At 41.1% G+C, this 26,576-nt stretch overlaps 4 protein-coding genes across 6 annotated transcripts; 2 read left to right on the top strand and 2 right to left on the bottom strand.

Moving 5' to 3' along the window:
* Positions 1 to 1,728: 1,728 nt before the first annotated feature.
* On the top strand, positions 1,729 to 5,594 carry sftpbb (surfactant protein Bb). Of its 2 annotated transcripts, none has more exons than XM_062381931.1 (11): positions 1,729 to 1,866; positions 2,029 to 2,081; positions 2,650 to 2,724; positions 3,054 to 3,176; positions 3,299 to 3,427; positions 3,527 to 3,607; positions 3,709 to 3,892; positions 3,993 to 4,135; positions 4,356 to 4,436; positions 4,982 to 5,085; positions 5,246 to 5,594. In XM_062381931.1, the coding sequence occupies exons 1-10, from the start codon at positions 1,764 to 1,766 to the stop codon at positions 5,042 to 5,044; spliced, it is 1,035 nt and encodes a 344-aa protein (XP_062237915.1). In that variant the 5' UTR covers positions 1,729 to 1,763; the 3' UTR covers positions 5,045 to 5,085; positions 5,246 to 5,594. The 2 variants fall into 2 exon arrangements, with proteins under 2 accessions (XP_062237915.1, XP_062237914.1); XM_062381930.1 differs by having other exon boundaries at positions 3,296 to 3,427.
* A 492-nt stretch (positions 5,595 to 6,086) lies between these two features.
* usp39 (ubiquitin specific peptidase 39) lies at positions 6,087 to 10,994 on the bottom strand. The gene is made up of 13 exons (XM_062381929.1): positions 10,782 to 10,994; positions 10,408 to 10,486; positions 10,198 to 10,292; positions 9,979 to 10,115; positions 9,226 to 9,378; positions 8,907 to 9,132; positions 8,751 to 8,825; positions 8,248 to 8,315; positions 7,784 to 7,972; positions 7,450 to 7,592; positions 7,136 to 7,271; positions 6,926 to 7,012; positions 6,087 to 6,377 (listed from the first exon to the last, which is right to left on the bottom strand). Exons 1-13 carry the CDS (start codon positions 10,861 to 10,863, stop codon positions 6,324 to 6,326), a joined length of 1,524 nt encoding a protein of 507 aa, XP_062237913.1. The 5' UTR covers positions 10,864 to 10,994; the 3' UTR covers positions 6,087 to 6,323.
* Positions 10,995 to 11,077: 83 nt separating this feature from the next.
* Positions 11,078 to 13,265, top strand: c3h2orf68 (chromosome 3 C2orf68 homolog). Its single transcript, XM_062381933.1, has 4 exons — positions 11,078 to 11,422; positions 11,813 to 11,928; positions 12,024 to 12,169; positions 12,282 to 13,265. The coding sequence occupies exons 1-4, from the start codon at positions 11,313 to 11,315 to the stop codon at positions 12,402 to 12,404; spliced, it is 495 nt and encodes a 164-aa protein (XP_062237917.1). The 5' UTR covers positions 11,078 to 11,312; the 3' UTR covers positions 12,405 to 13,265.
* Positions 13,266 to 19,985: 6,720 nt separating this feature from the next.
* mat2ab (methionine adenosyltransferase 2Ab) lies at positions 19,986 to 24,814 on the bottom strand. Of its 2 annotated transcripts, XM_062381927.1 has the most exons (9): positions 24,574 to 24,814; positions 23,849 to 23,926; positions 23,620 to 23,742; positions 23,419 to 23,531; positions 23,180 to 23,323; positions 22,876 to 23,094; positions 22,615 to 22,797; positions 22,327 to 22,460; positions 19,986 to 21,751 (listed from the first exon to the last, which is right to left on the bottom strand). In XM_062381927.1, exons 1-9 carry the CDS (start codon positions 24,665 to 24,667, stop codon positions 21,649 to 21,651), a joined length of 1,191 nt encoding a protein of 396 aa, XP_062237911.1. In that variant the 5' UTR covers positions 24,668 to 24,814; the 3' UTR covers positions 19,986 to 21,648. The 2 variants fall into 2 exon arrangements, with proteins under 2 accessions (XP_062237911.1, XP_062237912.1); XM_062381928.1 differs by having other exon boundaries at positions 19,986 to 22,460.
* Positions 24,815 to 26,576: the final 1,762 nt, after the last annotated feature.

The raw sequence follows: 26,576 nt of genomic DNA, 5'->3' as shown, positions 1-26,576 counted from the left end.
TTCTTACCTAAGAACAAATCCCAGTTAAAAAAAACATTGCAAATGTCAGAAATGGGTGCTGTAGATGTCACACCAACTTAAAAGGTCTGCTGTGATAGTGGCTTACCAACTTATAGCTTATTGTGGCAAATGCTAACCCTAACCCTTATATCAGTGACCTATTGTAGCAGTCAAGAGGAAGCACAAGTGGCCAATCAGAGAAGATATATATATATATATTCAGGTCATGTTTGGTTATATAATATTTCACTCACACATAATCAGACAAAGCCCAAAAACTCAACTCAATTCAAATACAAACTTCTTTACAAAATGTCTTGCATTGACATATAAACACCTGCATACAAGAATCAAATGGTTGAAATGATATTGGAAAAATTTTGACTAAGTTTAAAGGTATCTCAAAAAAGTGTCAAAAGGGCAGAGTGCAATGGCGTCATGTTCAGGCCCGGATCTAGACTGCTCAGATTGAGAGGGCAATTAGAAATTTTATGTGGGCACCTTTTCACAGAGGGAACTTAGATTTTTTTTTTTCCAAGTTTCAAAGAAAGGGTCACAAAAGCAAATTCAACCAAGCCGTGGTGTAACGATAATTAGAAAAATGATAATGTTTAATGATTATTTTTTACAAATTTTGCATTTTGTATTGAATAAGTCTTGTTTTATGTGCTGCCTTCAGGTGTTGTCAATTAAAAACAAATAAGACACAGAAGAAAACCAGGTCAGGGTGTCCAGATGTTCACAGCCAGTTGTACTTGTTTTTTTGAACATATTTTTAATCAACAATACCTGAGGGATCTCTCCAAACAAAAGCATGCGTCAGTGACGTAGGGAGCACACTAGGTTAATGCCCTGTATGTGACCTCTGCTCTGCTGCCATCTACTGGTCACAGGTCTGCATGAAATGTTATTTTCGCTTCACATATGAGTTGTGGACTACACTTCAATATTTATTACAAACAAGTTACCATGTAGACAACGTGAAATGGTTGGTTTAGACATACAGTACAGGTCTTACCAAATTCACGCCTGGTGGTCTTTGGAATGTTCCATCCTTTACAATTATACAACTGAATACAAAGTGTTTTTATTCACAAGTGCCTTCAACTTATCTTACAGGGTCATGCCATTATTGAATTTCATTGTATTTAAACATTTCGCACATTTCTGTCTACTTTATTTGTTTTAACCTTCACCCTCAACTTATAGTTAAATCCTTATTCAGATGTATTCGGTTATAGTCTTTAACCCCTTTAATCTCTCTATCTCTTTTTTCTCTTTTATTTTGCTTGTGTTTAAAACTGTGTGTCTGAATTTAAATCATTTCTTTTGAAACTTGTCTCTGTCATGTTTAACATCCATGTGTAGCACCTTGAATCTACCTCTGTGTATGTGTGTGTTATATTTAAAACTGCCTTGCCATGTCAATTAAGCCCCCCAGCCTAATAACGGTTTCTATGTTTTTTATTTGTTTGCTTTTTTATTTAGAATAGTATAAATATCACAGCGAGGATTATTTTAAATGTATAATGATTTATTCCTTAATTGAAATATTTTTTAGTTTATTTTTTTGTTGTTTGTTTGCTTTTTTCTAGAATGGGGCCCACATCATCTGATCACAGTGACGATCAGTTTAAATGTATTTGTTTATTTATTTATTTAGTTGTTGTTTTTGCTCCATGGCGCCTGCGCTTCACAGCTCCGGCTCTGATTGGCTGAGGAGATGGACCTGTATTTCCGGTACCACCCACTCAGCCGCACTGATGTTTTTACCTAGACCAGGACCTGTCAATTGTCTCGTGCTCCCGCTCACCATGACCTCACATGGGCTCGTGCTGGTGATACTCGCCCTGTCTCTTTGTCCAGGTAAGATGAAGATTAAGTATTTACGTCATCATCCCGCATCACCTCTGATGTGCGGCCTCCACGCACATCCTTCAGTCACGGATCAGATTCGTTTCGCATTTTCTGATAGATGCTGAGATATGTGACCGTCTGTTCTGATGTCTCTGTCTGTGTGTTTTAAAGGAGACTGCAGGTTCATCACCGACACTTTGTCTCTCATCAGACAGGAGGCTCTGGTAATCCTCCTTATTTCCCGTATCATCGGCGTGCTCTCAACATTAATTTCACAATAACACATACAGGCAAACTCCTCCTCTTACAATATCTCTCAAAGACGTATTTTTATAAGTTCGCTGTCTCATTTTTATAATCATCCTACTATCTACTTTGGTCTTATCATGTTTTATTTTGTCTTGATTTGACTCTTTTCTTGTGTGTCAAATTTTGTATTTCTGTTTTCTTATTGTTTGTTTTTTGTAACAGTTTCCATTTTTTTCAACTTGTAAAGCAGCTTGTAACTGTGTTATGAAAGGTGCAGTATAAATAAAGTGTATTTTTACTATTACAGTCCTCTGAAACATTCTCCTGTTTTGCATGTAGGTGTTTATTTCTTTCTAAATAGCTAAACTGTTAGTGTTTTTTTACATTCACAGTCTCTCTGCCTTAGCAACAAATATTTTGATGTGCTCCTGTTAAAATGTGCACGCGGGGACAAAACACAGACAGCTTTGTTTGGAATTTAATTGTTTTAACATGACCGTACTTGGCCTGAACAATCGTCTCCCTGTGGCCTCTCCTCACCAGACACTGGACACGTGCTCAACATGCAGACAGGTCGTCCAGCTGTCCGCTAACATGATCTCCAGCAGAGACACTAAGGTGAGGACGTCTGTGATTCACTTTAACTTTACTGATGATCACATGCGTTTGATTTGAAAGAATGTCAGACACATCCAGCAGCGTGGGACCCAGTAGTATCCTGTGTCATTTTGATTTAAATTGTGTGTTTTGTAAATGACAAAACTAAGACTACACGTCCTCTGTTTTATGAATGCTAGGTTTTAACTTATTGTTGTTACAAAGCCAACAGAATGTGGCAATTTAAGAAACGGTTAAACCTAAAATGGTAGTCGTCTCTACTGTTCTCTACAAAAGGACAAACCCAGTTTGTTCGTCACAACATTTCACCAACTACTGTCCTTTTGCAGGAGACTGTGTATGAAGGCTTGCATGCTCTCTGCCAGCGCTTCCCACGTGAACAGGCATCACAGTGTGACTCCCAGGTGAAGACGTATCTGCCCAAAGTGCTGCACCAAACACCCGGTCACCTGGTGAGTTTAGCCTCTAGTCACGCTTCCTTTAAGACACATGGAAAAACAACAACCACAAATGCCTCCAGTGATACGACCATGACTTTTTGAATGTCATATTGTTGTGTGTGTTTTTGTAGCAGCCAGTCGAGACCTGTGTGGCTCTTGGACTTTGTGCTGCCCACAAGGAGGAGGAGCTGCTGAAACTTCCCCACCACGCCGCTGATAAAGACATTTCCAGCTCTGCGCTTGGCACAGCCATCAGCAACTATGTTAGTATGAGTCAGTAGAAGTGGGACACAAAACGTATAAAAAAGTGAAAATTGTGCAAATGGCCCACTCACCAGCTCATCCTCTCTCTCTCTCGCTAGGAGCAGTTCAACCCAGCCTGCTCCCTGTGTCTGTTTGTCATCAGGAAACTGGAGACCCTTTTGCCTAAAAACATGACTGAGGTGATTTTTCCCCTTTGTTGCAGTGTATTTATTGAGGCACATGTCCCTCACTATGCATCACATGATGTTTATGTCACTGTCTGACCTGTCTCGCCCTGCAGGAAACCTTAATGAAGCTGATGGGAGAGGTCTGTGACCTTCTACCTCATAGCTACAAGGACCAATGTGATGACTTCATTTCTAAATATGGCGTAGAGATTGTAGAGTTCCTCCTGTCGTCTGCTGCGCCCCAGACTATATGTACTCTTCTGCACCTGTGTTTGTTTGAGGAGCAGCTTCCTCCAGGTCAGTCACACACTCACTCATAGTTTGTTTACAGGTTGATTGGTGAGGAACCATTACACTTCCTCTCTGTCACTAATTTAAGGCTCTACTGGTTTCACAGGGACGTTCCTCCCCTCGGACTGCGAGTCGTGCCGCACCCTGGCTGTGCTGAGCCGACTGCACCTGGCTCCTAACTCCACCGAACCTCAGACCGCGTCTTTCCTGCAGTCTGTGTGCGTCCATCACCCCAATGCCATCCACAAGGTCTGGCCCTTAACTTATACTCCCAATACTCTTTATATTCTCAACTTACAATTAAATTCACGAATCACTTCAACATTAAAACAGTTTCAGAGAGCCAACATGTTTTTGTTTGTGTCCACACTGGTATCTTATGTAGTTACCCAGCCTATAATGCCTCTACATATCCTGTTACTTCCTTCTTTTGTCTTTCTGCATTAAAAAAATTATTTGCTCTTTTCAGTGCCAAACTTTCACCAAAATCTATGGCTCCCGACTGCAGAAGGTTTTGGGAAACCAGGAGGAGGCTCCACATGCTTGTGAAGTAAGAACACGCTTTTGTAAGAATAGGAGAGAATGGAATAGAATTAAAACCTGTTAACGACAGTGCTAAGCCTGGTTAGTGCATACAATTGAAAAGATAATAAACAAGTCAATAAAGTAAAAAAGATATATATATATATAAATTAGATTGCCATTGTAAGAAAATTGCCCAGTCCCGAGTAGTTGATGCATTGTATATTAAAATGTAGTGTTTTTTCATTTTGTGTATTTATTGAGAGTTTGAATAGCTTTCGGGGGGTGGGGGGGAGAATGATTACTAAGTCAGGTGGCGGCCAGGGGACAGGACGAATATATGTCCAATGGCCTACGTCAATGGAGGGAAGAAAACATGGTTTTGTAATAGAGACTATAAGAGACTTCTTTGCCCGAGGTGAAATGACTGAACCATCTTTATTTGACTAACTAACTTAATGTGTCGCAGAATGATGAGCCCACATCCACACAACACTAGCCACAAAGAGTGAAACCTCTAAAATGCTCACACACTCACATCGTTGTGGGTCTTTTGTCTCTTCTGTTCTGCAGAGAGCTGATCTGTGTGTTGCCTTGAAGAAGGTGGAGCCGCTGGGGAAGCGTTCGTTGCACTGAAGAACCATATTGTTAGTGTAACTGATAACAGTGATGCACAGGTCAGTCCCATTTTCTGAAAATTGCAATGAAATACAGCTGAAACACATGCAGGTGTTTCAGCAGCCAGTAGCTGCACTGGTCACTCATAAACCTGCACTACCTGGTTTTGTGAATAATATATTTACTATATTTGATGTCTGTGTACTTTTGTCTTTGCAGGTTTTTCTGTGACAACACATGGAAGATGAGTAAACCAAACTGTAGTTATGTTCTCAAAGAATCACTGTTTTGTTTCAAATGATTCCACTTAAAAGTTTTGCACTTTACTTTTATTACTTTAGGGTAAATTAGTCACCCCACTATTTCAATCAGCCATAAATATTTATCATGAACTATTCTGGTTTGCATGCTTGCTAGTGAGACCAGGGCCGGGATTCAGTCTGAAACTTGTTTCTGAGGCGGTTTAGTCAAATGTAATGCGCACTACAATATGTATGTCACTATGAATATGTTAATGCTTAGCTGTAAGATGAACCCTCAATACGTATTAAAGACAGTTTGGACAAATGATTGCTTATGCTTTTCTCTCACTGCTGTTCCAATGACGCCTGGTGCAAATACATACTCCTTAAATTAAATCAAAGGTTTGTCATTAAAGGGGTTGTGTGTATTATTTTTTGGTGCTGCTAAATGGACAGCTTTGCATTAATCAGCCACTTAACCTATAATCATTAATTGCAAGTTAAGGATCAATCTTAATTTCTTCACTCTCTAAGAGCTGTCTCCAGCGGTGGAATACAAAACAATGCTAACCTGTTTTGTTTCTGCTGAAGTAAGCATTCTTCCAGCGACCTAAAACCAGTTTGGACGTTCCCAACGCGTCACTTTCCAATAGTGAGCCGCTGTAGCTTCCAGGCTTCCCTGAAGAAGTGTTCCTGTTCAGAGAGAATTATAAACTCTTCTCCTGTAAACACAATGATGTCTGTATCTCTTGGCCAGCGACCACTAACCACAAAGGAGCAACGTTTTTCTTCAAGTTTTGTTTTCTAAAATTCAGACGCATGTTCTGGAGCTTGTTTATTTAGAAACTTCCACATAATAAAAAGATAAAACAGTGAAAAAAACCTGGAAACATTTACATGTATTTGCTTTTTTGTGACTATAAACACAAAGTCTTCTCGCTCTCTGGCCACTCTTTTTCTATATTGTTAAATTCAATCACTTAAATACCGAGTTCCTCTCATGATGGTGACATCACTTCAGGCCTATCACAGTGAAGAAGAAAATCCTGGCTCCCTTACGCCTCTTTGTGGTCGTTTGTGTCATCGGTACAATCTTGTCTCTTCCAGATCTAGAAACAGTTCAAATTGAACAATTAGTACCAAAAGTAGCACAATACAAATCTGCAATCTAAGCTTCCTTGTTAGACTCAAAGACTTTTTGATTTATAATCATTTAAAAACTTTGAAATAAGGTTCAGATAAACCCGTTGCTATCAACATCCTTCTAGAGACATTAACAAAATGCATCACGAGTTTCACCAAGGGATTCTAAGTATTTCTCCCCACACTAACTTTATTCTTTTCTGAGGCTCTGAAATCACCTAGTTCATGGCTGAAACCCCAGATTAAATTAATTCTATTGTTTATGTTTACATTTTTTATTTGTATCTTTACAAGGGGATGATTTCACAACAGCAAATTCATACAGATGAGGTTGAATGAGTAAAGGGCTTATTTTTCATGTTACATGGAATTAATGGTTAAATACAAGCTAAATAGTCAAAACTATAATCTGAAACGGCAAAAAGGGATTCTTGTCGTATAGAGAATTATTGAGTCATGGCACTGTACCATTTACATTCTCCAACACAAAATCACAAAGAGTGGGAGGACTTGCCTGGATGTAGGCTTCCGACAACGTGATCATCTGGGGGAGAATGTCGATCACCTGAAGGTCCTGCATCTCGTACCATTTCCCAGTTCCCTGATTAAACAAAAAGACACTTCAGAACAGATGATCAGCAAAACGATGATCAAATCTAAAGCTTTTCTTAGATTGTTTGTGGTTATTGTAACAAAGAAAAAAATCTATCTCCTTGCGACCTACATGATGCAGAACATGTATTCTGTACGCTCCCTCAGTGGGTTTCCCATCATGCACCACGTTGGCGACGAGGTCATAAGTGGTGCACTTCTCTGTAACTTGAGCTTCCTCTGTCAAGTACTCACGAAGGTCTACATTCCTGTTGAAGAAATTGAAAAGTGATAACATAAACAAGTGCATCTTTATACATGACGACAAAATTCACACAACCTATACACCACTTTTTACAAGAGACAACCTCTGTCCATCATAGTAACAGCAGTCACTTTAAATTAGAGCCTACAAACATCACCTGACAGTATATGTGCAGCACTTACGTGATGGGGAAGTTGACAATTGTTGGGTTCTTTTCCACAAAGAAGTTGTTCTTGGTGAATCTTTTGATGCAGAAAATGAGGTACGGAGGAAGTTTGGTCAACTGGAACCTTTTGAGAAAATTCTCTTTGTAGGTTTTGTATTCCTGAATATAAAAGGAAAGGAAAGTGTTTTAACTTATAGGTGTAATATCTGAATACAGAGGATGCAGAGAGTAAAACTTTGCTTTGGGTCTGATTATAAGTCAAACAAAATTGAATCCAGTCTTATTTTAGAATATCTTTTAGAAAAGACAACTACAACTGGTCATATTGTAACATTTGCAATAGTCTGTACCTTCTCTGTGGTGCCAGTGAACTTGCCCAGGATGTTGAAGAGGGGGACCTGGGGGATGATGAGCTGCTCTTTCTCATCCTTGTACAGTGGAGCTGTTGGGAGGTCAAGTGTCAGAAACAGGAAGGTGGACTCAGACATCTGTTCCTTGTATTCCTCCGTCACAAGTAATGCCTCTTTCTCCTCGGGTGGCTGGGAAATAATTACAGTTACAATTAAATTATATCAAAAAATATAATAAATCAAATATTCACAGGTGGTGGCAGGTGATGAGAATCTTCTCTCTGCCCAATGTCTAATATCTGCGCTTCAAAACTCAAGAACAATTTTGACAATGAGAAATAAATCTTTTTAATTTTGTTTTAGTATATACATTACACAAACACACACACATATATAAATAATCTGACTTCATTATTAACAACATGATTCATATGACAGTTAATTAGTTCAAATAGCAGCCTTACTAAATCTGGGTGTGGAAGTTTCTTGGAGAAGATCCTCATGGAGCCTTGAAATGCCTGTGTAATGCTTGCTATGATGGAAGAAAGACAAAATGCAGCATTTCTCACTCAATTAATTACATTGATGACAGAAATGGGGTCAAAGGTTGCTCTCACGTGCAATAGATTCCAAGTTACAGGTACACAGACGAAAGGAAAACCGACAAGTTCTTGTGTAAGAGAAATAAATGCATTGATGCCACATCAGCTTTAACCGAACACAGCAGCAGAACAGCACGAGCAAGCACACCGCACATAGCGCTACACCCACCAACTTAAAGATGTCTTATGTTATTATGAGAGATGTAGATTTTTTTTGGGCACATTATGAAACTATTGCTGGAAGAATTAGAATTTCTATGTACACACAGTGTTCATAATAAATTGGAAACACTACATGAGGACAAATTAGCTCCAATAGCCAAATAGAAATGAACTAATTCAATTAAAAAAAATCTCCTACTCACATGGCTTTTTCTTTGTGCCTCCAAGAGCTCCATGCAGAGCATTCAAGAACCACGTCATGTAGTCCACAGCATCTCCTGCAGAAACAAAAACAAACAATCAGAGACACAACCTACCGTACTTCCCTGTACTGTGATGCGTTGTGACACAAATCTTACCTTGCTTGGTAATCTGGAAGTTCTTCTTGCTGCACAGCACCACGGCCTGCAGCATCTCATGGGGAGACACGTGGGCCTTGAAGTTTCTCGGATTCCAAAGTTTGCGCATCAGCTCCCCGAACCTCTGCACCAAGAGGAACATGATGTCCCCCGGTGGTCTGCGGATTCCTTTGTAGTTTTCCTCTTCCAGGAAGTAGTTTCGCAAAGGTGGAACATTGGAAAAAGCCTAAGAAGAAGAAGAAGCAAATAAAAAAGGATGGGTTATTTTTAAGTTTTTGACTTTGCCCAGATAATGTCCACTGTGGCAGTTTTGTCATACCTGTAACACCACGTTGGCATAGTCATTAGCTTTGATGTTGTTGAGCCCAACAATGCCTGGCAGGTACGTCGTACCATCATAGGCTCGGTACAGTTTTCCTTGCTTGTCAAGTCCTGAAATGTGCGGCTTGGTGAAAGTTGGCTTTAGCACATACTGTAGAAAAAGACGTGTCAACAAGTTAGTGACACAAAATTGGAGTTTGAATACGACAAAATGATAAAACGGGCCAGTATTGACTATGTACTATTATGAGAGAGACACATTACAGTAACATTAATAGGGCTTTGAAATCATCTTTGATCAATGCTCTAACAGATATTAAGGCATGAGTCCTACTCGATGAACAGCTATCTACATTATGAGGATGAAATAAAAAGCTGATAGCCAGTGCATTTTGCTCTCCACACGAACTGGCAGAAAACCAAAGCCTGCTCGATTCTGCATATTCACATGCTGACTGTTTATAGAGATTCATTTTGGTGTGACCTTGCTGTGATGTAACCTTTCACACCAGACCATGGCAATATTTAAGCTGTATCCAAATATACAATGAATATCCAAACTCACAAATAAACACATTCATAGCATAATATCAGCATTTCCCTATTTCATTTCTCCACTCCCCCTGTCAGTCTTTTTCCACCGTGAAGTTTGCGTTTAAATAAAAAATATGCTCAATCGTAAATGGAATTCAGGTTCAAGTAAAGAAAGCACCGTCACGCGATCAGGAAATGACCCTGTGTTTGTACTTACAGTGATGTCCTCCAGTGAGGAGTCAATGATCTCATAGTTGTCTGGCAGGCAGTAGAACTTGAGTGTGTGCAGATTGAGGAACACATGGTGGGTAAACTGGACGCTGTGGGTGTAGGCATGGGACTTCAGTCCTCTACCTGCAGTGAAGCACACACGAGTGGGTCAGACCCAGCACAACCAAGCGTTTCAATGTGGTGGACTCTCAGGTCATTCACTCACCCTGGAAGTATTTCCCACATATGAGGCAGGCGTAGACGTTGATGTGGGACAGGGAGATGGAGCAGAGCTTCTCAAAGTCAAAGTCCAACACGCTCCTGTGGGATCACCAGGCGGAAGCGGAGATCAGATGCAGGGCAATGGAGCAGCACTGGGCTAGCTAGCATTTAGCGCTAACATAAACAGTGAACAGTCAAGGGAACTTTCTCTTGCCTGTTTATGGTGTCGAGATACGGGCAGTGGCGACTTCTCCGGTCTTCTGCTGCACGACCTCGGCCTAGTTTAGCTGCCACTGCAACATAGAAGCAAACAGTCAATACAGTGAATGCCCAATCAGCCCAATTAGCTAAACATGCTAAGCTAACCCAGGAGAGCTCGTACTATTCCTGGTTATGGCGCTTTCGATACACGGGGTGCACTGAAAGGGCGGTGTTAAAACAACACCGCAGAGATAGCAAGCGAGCCACCTCGGATGCTGGGTGAGCGAGTGATACAAAATCCAACGCACGTTTAGCTAAGTGTGCGTAAAGTAGCAACCTGCTAATCAAACGACGTGCAGACGTTAGCATTTCATATATATATATAACCTCCTTCATCGCTGTCGTTCTCTTCGTCGTCGTCATCGTCGTCCACCTCAGCTTCTCTTTCTCGTTTCAGAGAAACCATCATCGCTGTTATCTTGCGGAGGTAAAGTCAAACTAACAGAGAAAGGCTCAACTTGGAGTGGGTCAGATGAATGAGTCGCACAACGTGTGCGTCGACGCTCGCGGTGTTTGTGCGTCGCCGTTCGAAAATATGAAAAAAACTATCCCGGGGGTTTGGAGCTACATCGATCTTTGAGTCGCTCAGGGTCCAAACCAACGTGACAACTGGTATAATTTTTAAACTATAGTGTTCTTTTTTATTGGAACCAATTTCGATGTTTTGATGTTGTGATGAGTTTGTTAAATTCAATGTAAAACAATGTTTTTGGTTAGGCTAGATTTATAAACTCCGGGGGTGTTACGGTTGGCCAACGAATTCCCTTTAGCTAGCATGTAGCTTTTTGTCAGTGCTCTGATTGAGACCTGCAGGAAACATTAGCGCCACTAGCTTCTAAATACCGTCCCTGTGTTGAAATGGATATTCTGAGGGACGACGAAGAGGATGAGCTGAAATACAAACGTTCAGGGCGCCTGGACATGAGCCACGGCTTCCTGCACCATATCCGGAGGAACCAGATTGCTAGGTGATTTCCTTAACTACTGTTAGCTTGTGTTAGCAGAGAGCATGCTAGCCAGCTCACAGCATCCATCCACAATATCTGGAGCTGAAGCTACTTTTCTCTGATTTTTAAATAGAAGTGGATGTGATTGCAAAAAATGATTAATATGTTTAAGTTACATTATTGTTAAAACTGGTCGAAAGTAAATGTAAAGGTCGCACAGGCCTTTTGATCAAAGTTATGTTTAGTTTCAAAGTCAGAAGTTAAAACAACATGAAACAGTTTAACTTGAAGAGCAAATAGTTATCCTTATGTAAAGTAACACTAATGCCCTGCTTGTGTGTAGCCAGGTTAGAAGGTGACATGTGTCTTTCTCAGAGCAATAACAGAGTGTTGATCCCCTGCCTCTTCCAGGGATGACTATGATAAAAAGGTGAAGGAAGCCAAGGAGCTGCAGCTGCGGAGGAACACCACAACCCCCAGACGACCCCGTCGACCTGACATCCAAGTGTACCATCCACGGCGAAGACGTAAGATCCAGCTGCCCTTGACTTGGGTTCCTGCCGTTGATGGTGCAGCCACTGAATAAGAGTGAAGAGAGGGTTTGTGTGTGCTTGCTTTGCAGATGAATCAGAACCAGGGGCTGGTGCCGAGGCTGAGGAGTGGAACGAGAGTGGGTCGAGCACAGAGACTGAAACACACGGGACTGAACTCTTCTGGCTCGACTATCAGGCAGACTCTGGTGCCATTACGTCCTTCCTTGTGCACAAGGTACCCACACATCCCCCTTTTATTTGATGTTTCTTGCCTTTTGTATGATTTATGTATTCCTTTAAGGTTTTGTTGGTTCAATATATTCTCTGTTTTTTTTCTGTTTGTTAAGGAAGATAAGCCCGAGATAGTAGTGGAAAGTGTTGCGGAAAAGAATAGCTTGGATTCAGCCATGAGGGCAGCTCTGGTGGCTCGGATTCGAAAGGAAATGGACAAAAGACGGGACAAACGCTGAGTGATATCAGAACCACGAATGTGATGTCAAAGGCACTACAGGCAAAGCCCTGTGGAATAATATTTCGTTCACAGTTCTGTGCTCTTCCGTGAGCGCTGTTCACATTGTTGGAGGAATAATGAGGAACTGGGTCCTGTGCAGCCGCTGTCGGCAGAGATCCCAATGTGTTCTCCAACAAAGTTTTCTGTTATTAAAGGAGAAGGAACCACAGTTGGTACAGACAGTGTGGTGTGGAGAGGTCACGTTCACTGCATCGTACTCATCTTATACCGTCATCTTATACCGTTACCTCATACAAGGTCTGAACACATTGTTGACTGGACCTTTACATGTTTGTTTCAGAAAGGACTTTCACAGAACAGTGTTCACCCTGATCCTCCACTGAACATGGTTGTGTTTCCTCTGTTTACAAAGATCAGAATAGCAGCCTGTCACCGATCCTATGTTGTAAATGTGAGAGTTCCATTTTGGTTCGTATTGAATTGAAGAGTTTAGTGGATGTTGCCATGATGCTGTTTGTGTGGCAACTGTGTTTTGTTGTTTTCAGTATTATAATTTATTCAGGGTTGTTGAAAGACTTATTTTTGATACTGTAATATATTTGACAACTCTTTAAATGTAGAGTGACATAAAAATTATGATTTACTGTCCAAATGTGACTGTGTCTTTTTCTCAATGTATCGCTGGCATATTTAGTGCTAGAAGGAAAAATAACAGAGCAACACATTGTAAGACACTGATATTACACACCACGTTTTCAGCAGGTGGCGCTATCAATCCATTTTCAACTGCACATTCCTTTATAGCCTTTATATTATGTAAGCCTGAACTGCCGTTCTCCTACTTCCAGATTTGATTGTATTGTTTCTAGGTGCATAGTAGCACTTTATCTGGATAAACATGACTATACAATGTCATGTCCATGTTATTTTGTGAAAGAAGGCAGTTCATTAAATGTAACTTCAATCTTTTTCTGGTTGAGAATGTAAGGAAAAGACTCCAGATCTGAGGAGCTCTGATGGTCTGGTGCTGAATAGGAACCATTACATCCCTGATCTGTGCATTTGTTGCATGTCAGTGCTCGTCTGTCCCCCCCCCCCTATTTCATGTCATTTTTTCACAACCAGTTAATTAACAGAGATGAAAGTGGTAAAAGTAAAGGGACCCATTGCCCTTCAAAACTTCTGATACCAGCTGTGATGCACAGGTTTTTTTTACATGAGGTTGTTTGTCGCATCAAACATGTTTTCATGCCTGTGTTGAATAGTAGAAGCGTCACATCCGTCTCCTGGCTGTGGAAAAAAACAAGGTTGACTAGACATTTGGACGGATTAGCTGTTGATCCACTCTTTAGTAAGAGATTAGTTCATTGTTTTCGCAAATGCATAAACAGTTTGGCCACTTCAGCCTCTGGCCAAATGGCAGGCCCAGTCCCCTGTGTTATGCAAAGGCTTGTCAAGGAGTATCCGGTTCTGCCGGCCTATTGGTGGAGCAGGGACACTCCCCAGCAGATTGTCAACGCCTTGCTCCAGCTCACTTTACATTCCTTCAGTCTGCATGTGACTGAAGTTGATTAGCAGAGAAATACACAGTCACATACTCTGCTGGTTCACCAGCTCTCAATTGGCTCAGTGTGACCCAATCACAGCCCACACCTTCCCCTTTACCCCCTTTACTGTAGTATCACATTAACGAATTTCATAATCAGAAACTAGGTCTGTGAGTCACACAACAAGTGTTTTGTACGGAGTAAATGTGCAGTTAAGGAGTATTTCAGTGACTGTTTAATTAGAAAGCCCGATTTTTAATCATTTTCTGACAAACTGCATCTTAAAAGAGATAAAGATAAGTGCGTTACCATTTTAAGGATCTATTTCTGTAAATTTGTATTAAAAGTGTGTCTCACATTTGTAGATAATCATATACTTATACAGAACAGAATAGAATAGAATAGAACTTTAAAAGCTCTATCAAAGTGGAAATCATTTTCACCGTTTGAAATTCCATTCACAAAATCTGTCCATTATTGAGGTACTTAACTTTTCAGTACTTATGTAAATGTTGCAATCAAAGTTTTTGTTAAACACAAAAGTGCAAAAATATTTTGCACCCCCCTCTCTTCGTTGGTACGCTAAAATCTGGATTCTTTGACAGATTTCTCTTTTATTTATTTAGTTTATTTAAATTAGGCTTCAGGCTTCCGGCACCATCTTCTATTATCTCGTAAGTTCTCTCTGTAGGTTTGTTTTTACTTGCTTGTGTGATTATTGATGAATTTAAGTGCATCAGTAACCTAAGGCCCCCTGACATGCTCATGAGATTCAAATCAATTCGTCGACTTCTTTATCAAGCTCCTGTTTTTGAATGTTTTACTTGCTTTGACTTTTATCAACCTTTTGAAGGGATTTCAGAGACCAGAGTTGCATAACCTGCTTTGGAATCTAGACAGGGTTGGGCACATTCACAAACTGGGTCTGATTGCAGGTTAAGGCCTTTTATTACCCCGCAAACCGAAATCACACATAAACATTGAAAAGAAACTCACAACTACCATCCACACAAAAAACAACACGTTTGCCTTCCATTCTTGTTTAGGATCAATGTACTCAAATAATTGAGAAATAAAACCTGATTTATGCACGGTTTATATCCTACATATAAATACAATGCACTCCAGGACAATTAGTGGGAAACATTTGAAGCAAAAACATCTTCAGTTTCCTTCTGTACGGTGAGATTCTCATTTCTTCCCTCTCCTGGTGAACCTGACTCAATTTGAAGTGCACTAACATTTTGAAAGGAAATAGAGTCGATTATCACATGAGCAAAATGCTAAAAGAGCAATTTGTGGATTTCCGCTTCGGCAAGAGTGCAACAGCAAGGTCGTACATATAATGCATCAGCTGCCCCTTAATCCAAAAAAGAAATCCCACTGCCCTCACTGTGAGAAAGACCTTATCTGACAGCTGACAATAGTATTTGGTCTTGACATTTTGTTTAAGGAATCCATTGTGCTTTGTTTGGTCTCATGTGTGAGCTGCTGCACAGTTGGTGACCTTGGAGTCTGAAGAATTATCGGTGGTCCTTTTTTTGTTAAGGAGGAACAAAGGTATAATTCAGCAAACCTCAGCCCAATGCCCCAAAAAGCTAAAAGACCGCAGTGATGCAGTGATCGAGGTGCCTCTGAAATGTGAAGTGAATGTGCTGCTATGCTGTCGAGGCACAGTTCCACACACTGCCCAGTGCACTTCGGTATCCAGCAGTACTGGTACCGGGGTGAGGGCACTTGCCCATTCAAGGCTGTGGGACATAATCCTCAGCACAACCTGATCCCTCCATTCAGAGATAAATATAGATGTTGGACTGAGCAATTGTGGCAGAGGGAACGCACAGCTGCTGTGTCAGTTCAACTGAGTTAAGGTCCAAATATAACGACTTAGTAGGAATGAATATCATAGCGTGATTCACTGTTGCTGCTGTAACGTATTTAGTTACATGAGGTACATGAGACGAGCTTACAGGGACAAGGACTACTTCCAGACATATAATACCAGCTGCCAGGAGAGAGATCTTAAAAAGTGAACTCTCATGACCCTCAGAGGATGGGAAGTGTAGATCCTGGATGTGTATTTTGGTATTTGTGATATAATAATTTTAGAAATCCCCAGAGCACTTTATTTTTACCCTTTCCTGACATTTATTTCTTGATCTGCATCCTGATAAAAACATGAAGAGGATGGGCAACACCACAGACTGCCCAGGTTTAAAGCCAATGCAGTTGTTTAGTTTTCCACAATCCTAGTGCAACGATCACATGAAAAACCCACAAATCAACTCATTCACTCACAGAGCCGTCAGGTTCAAGCTGGCAAATCCATTTAAATAGACAAGGTTTGTTGGGGTCGCTGCCTCCACAGTTTCGGTCAAGATCTAAAGTAAACATAATTAATTTGTTGGTATCAGGAACAAGCAGTTCTGTAAAAGACAGAATAAGGTTTGATTCATTTTCACAGTTCCACGAAGCCCATATATGCCAAGAAATACATCTTAGGTCTATCAGTCATGGATTACTAGAAGAAAGTGTTAGAAGGTTATGTACCTCTACTGGTCTTATTTATCATGCTCATACAGACCTTTGGTTCGATTAACACAAACGTCCCTTCTTGTCACTTAAAAAAAAAAAGACACATTATCTAAAAAGTTGTTTTAATGATACCAGTCATGTTAAGATCATGACAAAAATGATCATGTTTTGATCATTTTTGTTTTGAGGTTTTATTTAACGAGAAGATTTCTTTGTTAATTACCAGTTACCCTGAAGTATCAGAAAGCTCCCACAGCAAACAACTTAATTCATGTTCAACTTGAATATTATCAATTCAGCTCTGACCCTGAACGATGGATTTCAGAGTGAGTCATGACCTGAGATTTTAACCCGAGGACATTTTCCCAAAGATGATTCCATGCTCAGAGATAATGATTCAAAACTGGATTCACTATATTTGAATGAGCAGTAAAAGATGAATGATCTTTGAGATAAGGCAGCCAAGGTGACATGAGGCTCCATTTCCCGTGATTCCCACGGATTAGACTAGTCTTTGTTCAGATTGTCCTTGATGAATTTAGTCCGTTAAGGACATGGAATACATCAGTTCAAGGTTTACACACACAGACAGAATATTGTAGTGAAGTCCTCCATGTTTGGTTTTCTATCTTCACACTTTCCAATCACTGGGTCAACATCCGGAGAATTGCTATCATGTGTTTTTGTAGCCACTCTGTTGGGAGACCTCCCCAAATATTATTTACTTCTATGTTACATTTTAGACTCATTTTTATGAATAGTTGACGTTTTTTGGTGGTTATCGTGTAATTACTGAATTATGTTGAGTTAACTGGTATTAACTGGGTCGTGATAATGAAATTCTTGCACGTCCTCAGATGAAATATAGCATTGTCCTATTACTGGCTCTGTCTCTGTATATTTATTCTGTAACTGTTTTTCTAACACTCTCTACCTGGGATTTTGTAGCAGCACCAAACCATGAAATATAACATCAAACACCTAATAACAAAAACATAATTAAATATGGACACTTTGGAATTAACTTAAAATGAAACATTTTCATCCCTCGCTATTTGATTCTTTACCGCAACTGCATTTATAATTTTATTGTTTTAATACATGAACACTTTCTTTGAGCCAAACCAAGGCCTTCAAGATTCACCGTCTATTTGTGCTTGGGTTACAATGCCAATGTGTCAAAGTTCAACGTGAGCTGCAGATAACAGAGTCATAGAGTGAAGGTATTTATTCTGTTATGTCTAAAACTCTCCTATTGATCCAAGGTCTACTCTGACATGCAAATCACTCTGGTAACCTTAAAAGGTCACTCAGATGCTGTCAGAGTGACCTTTTCAACAGGATGCTCTTATTGACAAACAGTAAGTCAAAGTTTTGTACTGCAGCTATTGACTAAATAATTGACATAGAATGTAGGTGCTGTTACTAGTAACTGCTGTTTCTATCTGGAAACTATTTCACTGCCTTTCGCATCTTTTAAAATAAGTTTTGTTAACTTCGGCCTGAGGATTCTCAGGTTTTAAACACTAGAAAAACTGATTATTGAAGAAAAGAATGATCATTAATGAAATCATTGCATGATGATTAAATAATTAGTTCTGCTCTAACCTCACCTAAGGTCCGTGTTATTGACGTGACAGAAGAAAACAACAGGAACTTTAAACCACAATGACATTAAGTAAAATGCATTACCTCCACCCAGTCCCCTTATGAAACTACATTTAAATTCACTAAATGTGTATTTATTAGTGCTGTCAGTTTAACGCGTTATTAACGGCGTTAACGCAAACCCATTTTAACGCCGTTGCCGAGTGTGTGTGTGTGTGTGTCTGTGTGTGGTTCGAGATAGCGCACCGTAGCCCCGCCCCCTGCCCCCGTGCACTCGCTCAGGGAGACACAGTGAGATCAGAGCTCGTTCACGTGAAGCAGCCTCTCAATGACTCATTGCTTCTTAACTATGGAAACTCATTGCTTCTCTCTTAGAGTTTCTCTGGTCTCAGCTGATCAGAAATCAGCGTCTCAGCTTCTCAATCAGAGCAGAAGCTGCAGTTGGATTTTATCGAGCTGCAGTATCTGTGTTCGCCTCCAGTCTGACCTGCTCTCGCTTTTTGTTTTAATATTTCGCCAACTAAAATATATATTTTTAAGCTACTAGGCTGCAGCTATATGTTTTTATTTATTTCAAAATAGGGTACTTCTTATTTCATACATTTTCCACAAATATGGGGAGGACTCAAATAGCCCTAAACAGTTCTGTGTTTAATTTGTTTCAAAGTAGGCCGATACTTGCCTGTGTATTTTGTTTGTTATTATGTGTCTTGTCTGTTTGAGAGGCCTGACTGCTATGATAAAAGCAAACTTGAAAAAAAGAAAATATTAAGCCATGGTTTAACTGCACTATAGGCTGAGTCCTTGTTTACCTGAAATGTGCACTTTATAATTTTATTTAGCACCGCCCTGTTTGGCAATGTTGTTTTTCAATGAAATAAAACATTTGCATAAAGCAAGCCAAGCCACTTTCCATGTTGATAGAGCATTAAAACCCCCAAAAAATTATGGAGAAAAAATGAATGAAGGGATGTTAGATATACATTTGCGATTAATCGCGATTAATTTTGAGTTAACTGACATAAATGCGATTAAATATCTTAATCGATTGACAGCACCAGTATTTATTAGTTGGATCTGCAACAAATTGCACACACATATAAATTCCTTAAACTTATAAATTCCTTAAATATATTGAGAACCATTAATTAAGGAACATGTTAAAAAACCTACCATCCCATGTTACTCGTTGGGTCCAGCCCCACTCCCCAATGTCATGGAGCAGCTGAGAAGTTTTTCCTGTGTAACAACTAACCACAACCTGCTTGGCAGAGGCAACAATTAAGATCTTAAAACATGGAAGATCTTTCCCCCCCCCCCCCAATTAATACAAATGTGTGTACCAAATGGGGTGCTGACTTGTGCTGTTGCCGGGAACAGGTTGAAACACCTACATCACTACGCCAACACCATGAAAAACTTTTCATTTCCTTACACCTGCACACTTGACATGAGGTTGCTGCAGGGGCAGTTGTCTAGGCCTGTCATCTCAGAGACATTACACCGGTCACACCAGAATTAAACTGACCATTGTATTAGGTGCAGGCAGCTGTCGAAGGTTTAACTCTTGACGTCAGAATTGCTTATGGAGGAAGATGTTCAACCCACCTACCATCCCGCAAAATATTCAAATCATTTAATTGTCTTGCATCCAGCAAAGGGGCAATACATGTTTGACTGATTTTTTTTTTAGTGGACATGCAGTAGCTTTGTGGTATTCAATGACTCCCAGAACTTGTCAAAATAAATCTAGGTTAAAAAAAGCAAATAGGATTTTATCTATAGGGGCATTTGGCTAAAAACAGAGAGAAACGAATGAGAAGCTGCACTAAACACTTTCTCATCATGACAATACCAATTATTTACAAGAAAATATACGGAGCCACAGAAACTTTTAAGGAGTAGTTGTTTATTACAGAGCATAAAGAAACTACCCATGTAGACATGAAGGATAACAGTTTGAGCTACTTGTTCCTCTGGAAGTTTAACGCATGTTGGTGGGAGGAGAAAAAAAAAAGAAATGAGGAGAGGAGGAAATAGAAAAGGCACTCTTAACTTACTGTAGCCAACAGGATGCTCTTGAGTGGTACAAGGGAACAACAAACCAACTCTATCCAACACATGGGGATGGCTATGTAAACAAGGCTGGTTTCTCTGTACTACACCAACCAAATGTTGCCATCCCATTCATGAAGATAGGCCAGAGCCAGAAAATTGCACCAGACATTCAGGGGATTTTAAACTAATCCACTTAAAGATAACATCTGTGGTCTAAAAAATTAAATGGTTGTAAAATCGTCATTAATTCTAGTCAGTGACAAGTTCTCTTGAGGCAGACCAAAGCTTTTCTGTAGTACACTCTGGGGCCTCAAGCAAAACACTGAAAACTGATCAAGTCAGCAGGAATTCAAGATTCAATGTTTCTAAAGCTGCCTTCTGAAATATCGGCTTCTCTGTATCCACGCCGCGTTTCAGAGAACAAATAAATAGTGACGAGGTTTGATTCCTAGCCAATAAGATCAATAAGAACACACCCTTTCAGGATACAGATGGGAGCCAGGTTTCTCTGTAGCTACACCTGCCATCTATATACATAGAGGGGTAAAAGGGGCTTTCAGTCAAACCATAAAAAAAGCTTGCGAGACTACATTTTAAAAAGGGCTCACTTAAAATTGAATTCAATGCATAAACAATCCAATTTTACCAATCGTCAAGTATAAATCAATACCTCTGCAGACCAGAGCAGTGACATAGCAGCTTCTGACTTTTCTGTATTACGTCAGAAAACAGCAACGGTCTGTAGGGGCATCTGAGGTTTTAGGCTCATGTAAGAGCTTATATAATTACAATTTGGCGCACCCCATATCCTGCAATGCATAGCATTTCTAGTGACAAAAAGCAACAACCCTTCAATTTTAATTGTGCCATTCTAACATCCTCCACAAAGACGAGGGAATAAAGCCAACAAAAAAAGGAAAAAGAACAGTGGGTCAGACTGACGAGGAGGAATGTTTAGAATAACGCTAAATAGGTTTGGGAAGATGCCAAATAACAGGATCTCCTACTTTCAAATTCTGCTTTTAAATGGACGAGAACATTTTAAGATGCAGATTCATTTTGTAGCACCAGTATATTACATGGGGTGTTGCATATTGCCCAATATGCTCCCGCCGTGACACTGATTAAAAGGCTGACACTATTGACGAGTGTGGAATGCCAAAAAAGCAAAAGAACACAGCTATTCAGGGCCTATCACAACGAGAAGCAGGGAACCTCAAGACGTGGGAGAACATGAAGTACTACAGTGCATGGGTTCATGGAACCCATCCAATAGTTTAACAGATTCTGAGGCATGCCTCCTAAGACCCAGCAAGATACTGAGACCAGCAGAAAACAGAAACAAGACAAGGGAGGGAAGTGGAGCTTAGAGGAAGGAGTCATGTGTTAAATGATACCATTATTTTGAGAGATAAGTGCATTTCACCCCCTGGAACCTTGGAGGCTTCTCTGTAGTATACACCAACAAGCCTGGGGGGGAAAAGCTTAACAGGTTTAGCATTTTAGTTTTTTGGGCACCTCCCATGGGAAGGAGTCTCGGCCAAAGTGGCCATACGCTGCGGTCTTCTGATACAAGGGCCTCTTCAGATCCAGCTCCCTGGAATACATAATCAACATATTTAGCAGCAGTCAGTGGGAAAAGGCAGATGCACACGTTCATACTCACACACAGGCATTACGCTCATATTGGCCAGTGGAGTGTGTCGAGAGCTACCAAAATAAAAACCAGGGTTAACTAGAGCGGCTGGTAACGTGGGAAACACGTGAAGCTTCAACACTTACCCTGCCATCCAAACTGGACACTGTAGCTTGCAGATGGATACCGCCCTCAATTTGTGGAGAAAATGCTTATCTAACTAGAAGCTAGAAGGCTTCATTAAGTCAGGCAACATTTGTATCTGCCCCAAAAAATGTGACTTTAGCCCAAACTAATACCCATGTGAGTATGTATTTAAGTAATAAGGCAAACTCAGCTTTAAGATCAGAGGTGAAAGCACCAGCTGTGGCAAAGGAAAAACTGCAGCTGTGCAGTTTTCACAATAAATCTCTTAATTCACCAACTTTTAAATCAAATACCCAAGTAAAAAAAACACACAAAAGGCCAATTCAAGGCCCGAAGAAAGGAGCGAGCCAGATGCTGAGGTAGCAGGTGGTGTCGGGGTTATACATTACCTTACGATGACTCCAGGACGGAGATCAAAGTTCTTCTTCACAATGTCAAGCAGCTCCCTCTCACTCTTGTTGGATGTCCCGTAGTGAAAGATCGAAATGGAGAGGGGATGGGCAACTCCAATGGCATAGGACACCTAATGCAGAATATATTTATTATAAATATATATATATATATATATATATATATATATATATATAAAGCGTATGCAAAATTTTAGGAACTCAGACAGAAACTCCTTTGGCCCAACTCTCTAATATGAAGACAGGTGAACAGTGACAACTTCTTACCTGGACCAAAACTCTTCTGCAGAGCTCAGCTTTCACTAGAGACTTGGCCACCCAGCGTGCAGCATAAGCAGCAGAGCGGTCAACCTTAGTGTAATCCTTCCCAGAGAAGGCTCCACCACCGTGCGCTCCCCAGCCTCCATAAGTGTCAACAATGATTTTACGTCCAGTGAGGCCAGCATCACCCTGTAATGGAGCAACAGGGGTTAAGCAGGTAACTAACAGAGTATAAGCACTTTCTGACACACACCCTCCGACATTTACCTGCGGACCCCCTATGACAAATCGTCCACTAGGCTGCAGGTGATAGATGGTGTCGTCATCCAAATAGATGCAGGGCACAACAGCTTTGATGACCTTCTCCTTCAAGGCATCTCTCATCTCCTCCAGGCAAATGTCCTCATCGTGCTGCACAGAGACAACAATGGTGTGCACCCGCACCGGGAGCATGGCGCCGCGGTCCTGGCGGTACTGCACAGTGACCTGTGGAGGACGCAACAAGGGAAATGAGCAAAATTTCCCAGACAAGATAATTTGCAGTAGTTCAGAGCAAGCGTGAAAGCGCCACCTGTGTCTTTGAGTCTGGCCGGAGCCAGGGAAGAGTGCCATCACGGCGCAGTTCAGCCATCTTAGCGTTCAGCTTGTGGGCAAGGACAATTGTGAGAGGCATGCACTCCTCAGTCTCATCCGTGGCATATCCAAACATCAAGCCCTGTAGCGCAAGGATCAGATACCCAGTGTTTAATGAACAAGACTGTTAACTCAAGAACAAAGACGGCAGATCAAGGTGTTTATGTCTCCGCTGACCTGGTCACCAGCTCCGATGTCCTCCTCATTGCGGTCAACGTGGACACCCTGAGCGATGTCAGGAGACTGCTGCTCCAAAGCCACAAGAACGTTGCAGGTCTTATAGTCGAAGCCTGTGCAAGAGAGACAGCAGCCGATCAACACACCAGTCATTAAGATTAAGAATTATGCATCTTAATAAAGGCAGACAACATCACGCACCTTTGGATGAGTCATCATATCCGATTTGGCGGATTGTGTCCCGGACAACTTTCTGATAGTCTACAGTGGCACGAGATGTTACCTCACCGGCCAAAAGGATCATCCCAGTCTTGGCAACGGTCTCTGCCAGAAGAGAAAAATGTGAGAAAACATACGCAGGAGACAAACCCCCACATGTAAACATCTGACGTGAGCCAACACACACTGGACGGGACGGAATCGAACTTACCACATGCAACTTTGGCATCGGGATCCTGCTTGAGGTGGGCGTCCAGAACCGCATCGCTGATCTGATCACAGATCTTGTCTGAAAAGAGTGAACACACATGACTGAACACCAGCGACAGTAACAGACCAGATCACGAGGTGTGGATATGAACTGCTGCAGATTAGCGCCACCGGCTCGGTTCGAGCTCGGTGGGAGTGGCCCGAGCCCCTCCACAGTCGCCATTTCGGCATGTGCACGTGTGGAGGACAGAGAGAGCGCGGGCAACCAAACGGGAAACAGCCCGGAAACGTGAAAACGTCATTACGTTGACTCAATCACATAAAGCGATGTTAAACATTAATTCACCGAATTCTATGTCCAGGCTTGTGTCTCGCTAGTCACCGGGCTGCGTACGATACTTTTAAGATTATGCTCAATAGACAATAAAATATAACTCGATGTGAAAAAGCAGTAGGTGTCGGACACAAACACACACACAGGGTGGTGTGTTTATCACCGGTGAGACGGACACGCGGTAGCATCCCTCAAGATTAGCTAGCTTATGTTAGCAGGCAGCGCGTGCTCCTCAGACCGAGCCAGTAGCATCTTACGTAGCGGAAAAGACCGTAACCCTCGTTTGTGAATAGCGGCATTTCTCTCAGCCTACAGTGAACAACACGAGGGACGAACCGCGGTGAACGCGGCTCATTCCGCCCGGACAGGCTCGCGTGAGGCCGGAGACTTACCGGGGTGTCCTTCCCCGACCGACTCTGAGGTGAACAAGAAGCAGTCCTCGTCAATGAGGGAGTTGTGGAAACCGTTCATCTGTCCGTTCATCATGGTCGACGGCGGCTTCTGACTAGTGGTATGACGCTGATGTGCAGCTGCTTCGGTTCAGGTTTAATACCGACGAGTGTGTTTCTCGTTCCTCACTAGCTGCAAAAGAGCCGCACAGCGTTGATCCTGGTGCCTGAGCCTCATGGCGCAGAGCCCCTGCCTTTATAACACTGCTCTGACGTCACGAAAAGGTGGCCCGTACCATCGAGTCCATCCGGGGGGGGCTTAAATACTGTACCCATATCCTGTATTTAAAAAAATAATACTATTAATATTAAAACATTTGTGTAGCACTTTTCATTACAAGTGAAAATGTGCTGTACAACAGGCTCTATTAATATTGATGCTTTTAAAAAAAGATAAGAGGCAGTTAGTGTATTTTGATTTATGTACTGAGATATGAGCTTTATCAGCAGACTACATTTTAGTTAATTCTAATGAATGCCCAAAGCGCACATTATTATTAAAGTATTATTATAAGGAGGAGAGAGGATGGCTTTGTTGCCACAGTCGTGAACATCCTTCTTACATCCTTATTTACTGATAGTAGAGCCACGTGATACGGCGACCTGTCCAGGCTGCAACCCACCTCTCCCCCAATGTCCACCTGGATTGGCTCCAGCCCCCCCTAAGAACTTCAGAGCATAAGCAGTATAAATGATAAAAGAATGTCAATGAGACGTAGTATTATCAGGATCAATACATTGGGAAAGACTCCCCCGGAGTGTGTTACAATGCCGAGTTGTGACCTTAAGCTGTTCAAATATTTCGCTGACTTGACATACCTGTTCTTCAATCTGCATCCGTTATCTTAGAAATACCTCACCGCCTCTGAAGAGAGTGTCAGTTGTAGAAAGTGGAATTGAATAATATTGCCATAAATCAGTAAAGGTGTTTGGACCTTGTGCTGTGTTGTGGTTTCTCCTCTGATGCCCAGGCTATAAACCGTACCATTCTTAAATCATAAAAGTTGTTTTTATTTCTACCTCGATTGCATCAGACGTCCACATCCATCCATCTTGTATTTCTTCATTCTGTAGCTTTAAGGTTTCGTTGAACTTCACAATGTCATTTGACAAACTAATGTATTTGTGTGAGTTGTGTTTTTGTATCACAGGTCTAAGTACCAGACTACAAATAAATGTTTCCCTGAAACCATCGTGAGAGTCTGTTATAAGCCAATACCGGTAAAACTAATCTGATCAGTTGTTATAATTTGAGCTATCACAAGAACATCAGAACATGTGGTCCCCTGGTGAAACAAGCAGATAGACCTGGAGACACATTTGCAACAAAGTGAAATGCAGAGAGTTGAGAGTAGGAGCAGGGGCTGGGGATATGAATTTGATTACACTTTACTCAAAAAGCCAGGATCCTCCTCTTGTGCTTCAGGCCCTGTTGTGCAATATAATCAAAATCTCTGATAGTGAACAACATGTTGTTCCTTTGTAGGCTGCAGATGGGTTTAATATATGTCACTACAACTACTGGTCTACCCATGTTTTAGGACCATTTTATACATCTAAGAAGACTTTGTCTGAAAGCAAGACGATTATTTTGATTTTTTCTATTTTATACATTTTATTTTTCTATCTTCAGCTTAGGAATGCTGGTTTCACTAAAAGCATACGTTGGCTGTGTATTAGTCAATAAATATAGATTTCGCCAAAACTCAGAGAGTGTGACTCACACTGCTCCATCAACACAGCTTTGCTGCGTGTGAACACTTTTTGAATTATCTCTAATCTGCATTTATGGGGTTACAATCAAAGTGCAATGTTACATCATGAAGCACATGGACCTGAGGTTTAGTGAGACCCAGAGTTAGGAGGCAATATACAAAGGTCTGATACTGTACCCAACCATTTTTATAGTTTTCATATAAGATAAAGAACAAAGGCGCCAGTAATGT

Source organism: Platichthys flesus, chromosome 3, assembly GCF_949316205.1.
Source record: "Platichthys flesus chromosome 3, fPlaFle2.1, whole genome shotgun sequence".
Lineage (NCBI taxonomy): Eukaryota > Metazoa > Chordata > Actinopteri > Pleuronectiformes > Pleuronectidae > Platichthys > Platichthys flesus.
The sequence above is the reverse complement of the archived record's forward strand: the minus strand, read 5'-3'. Positions and strand labels throughout refer to the sequence as shown.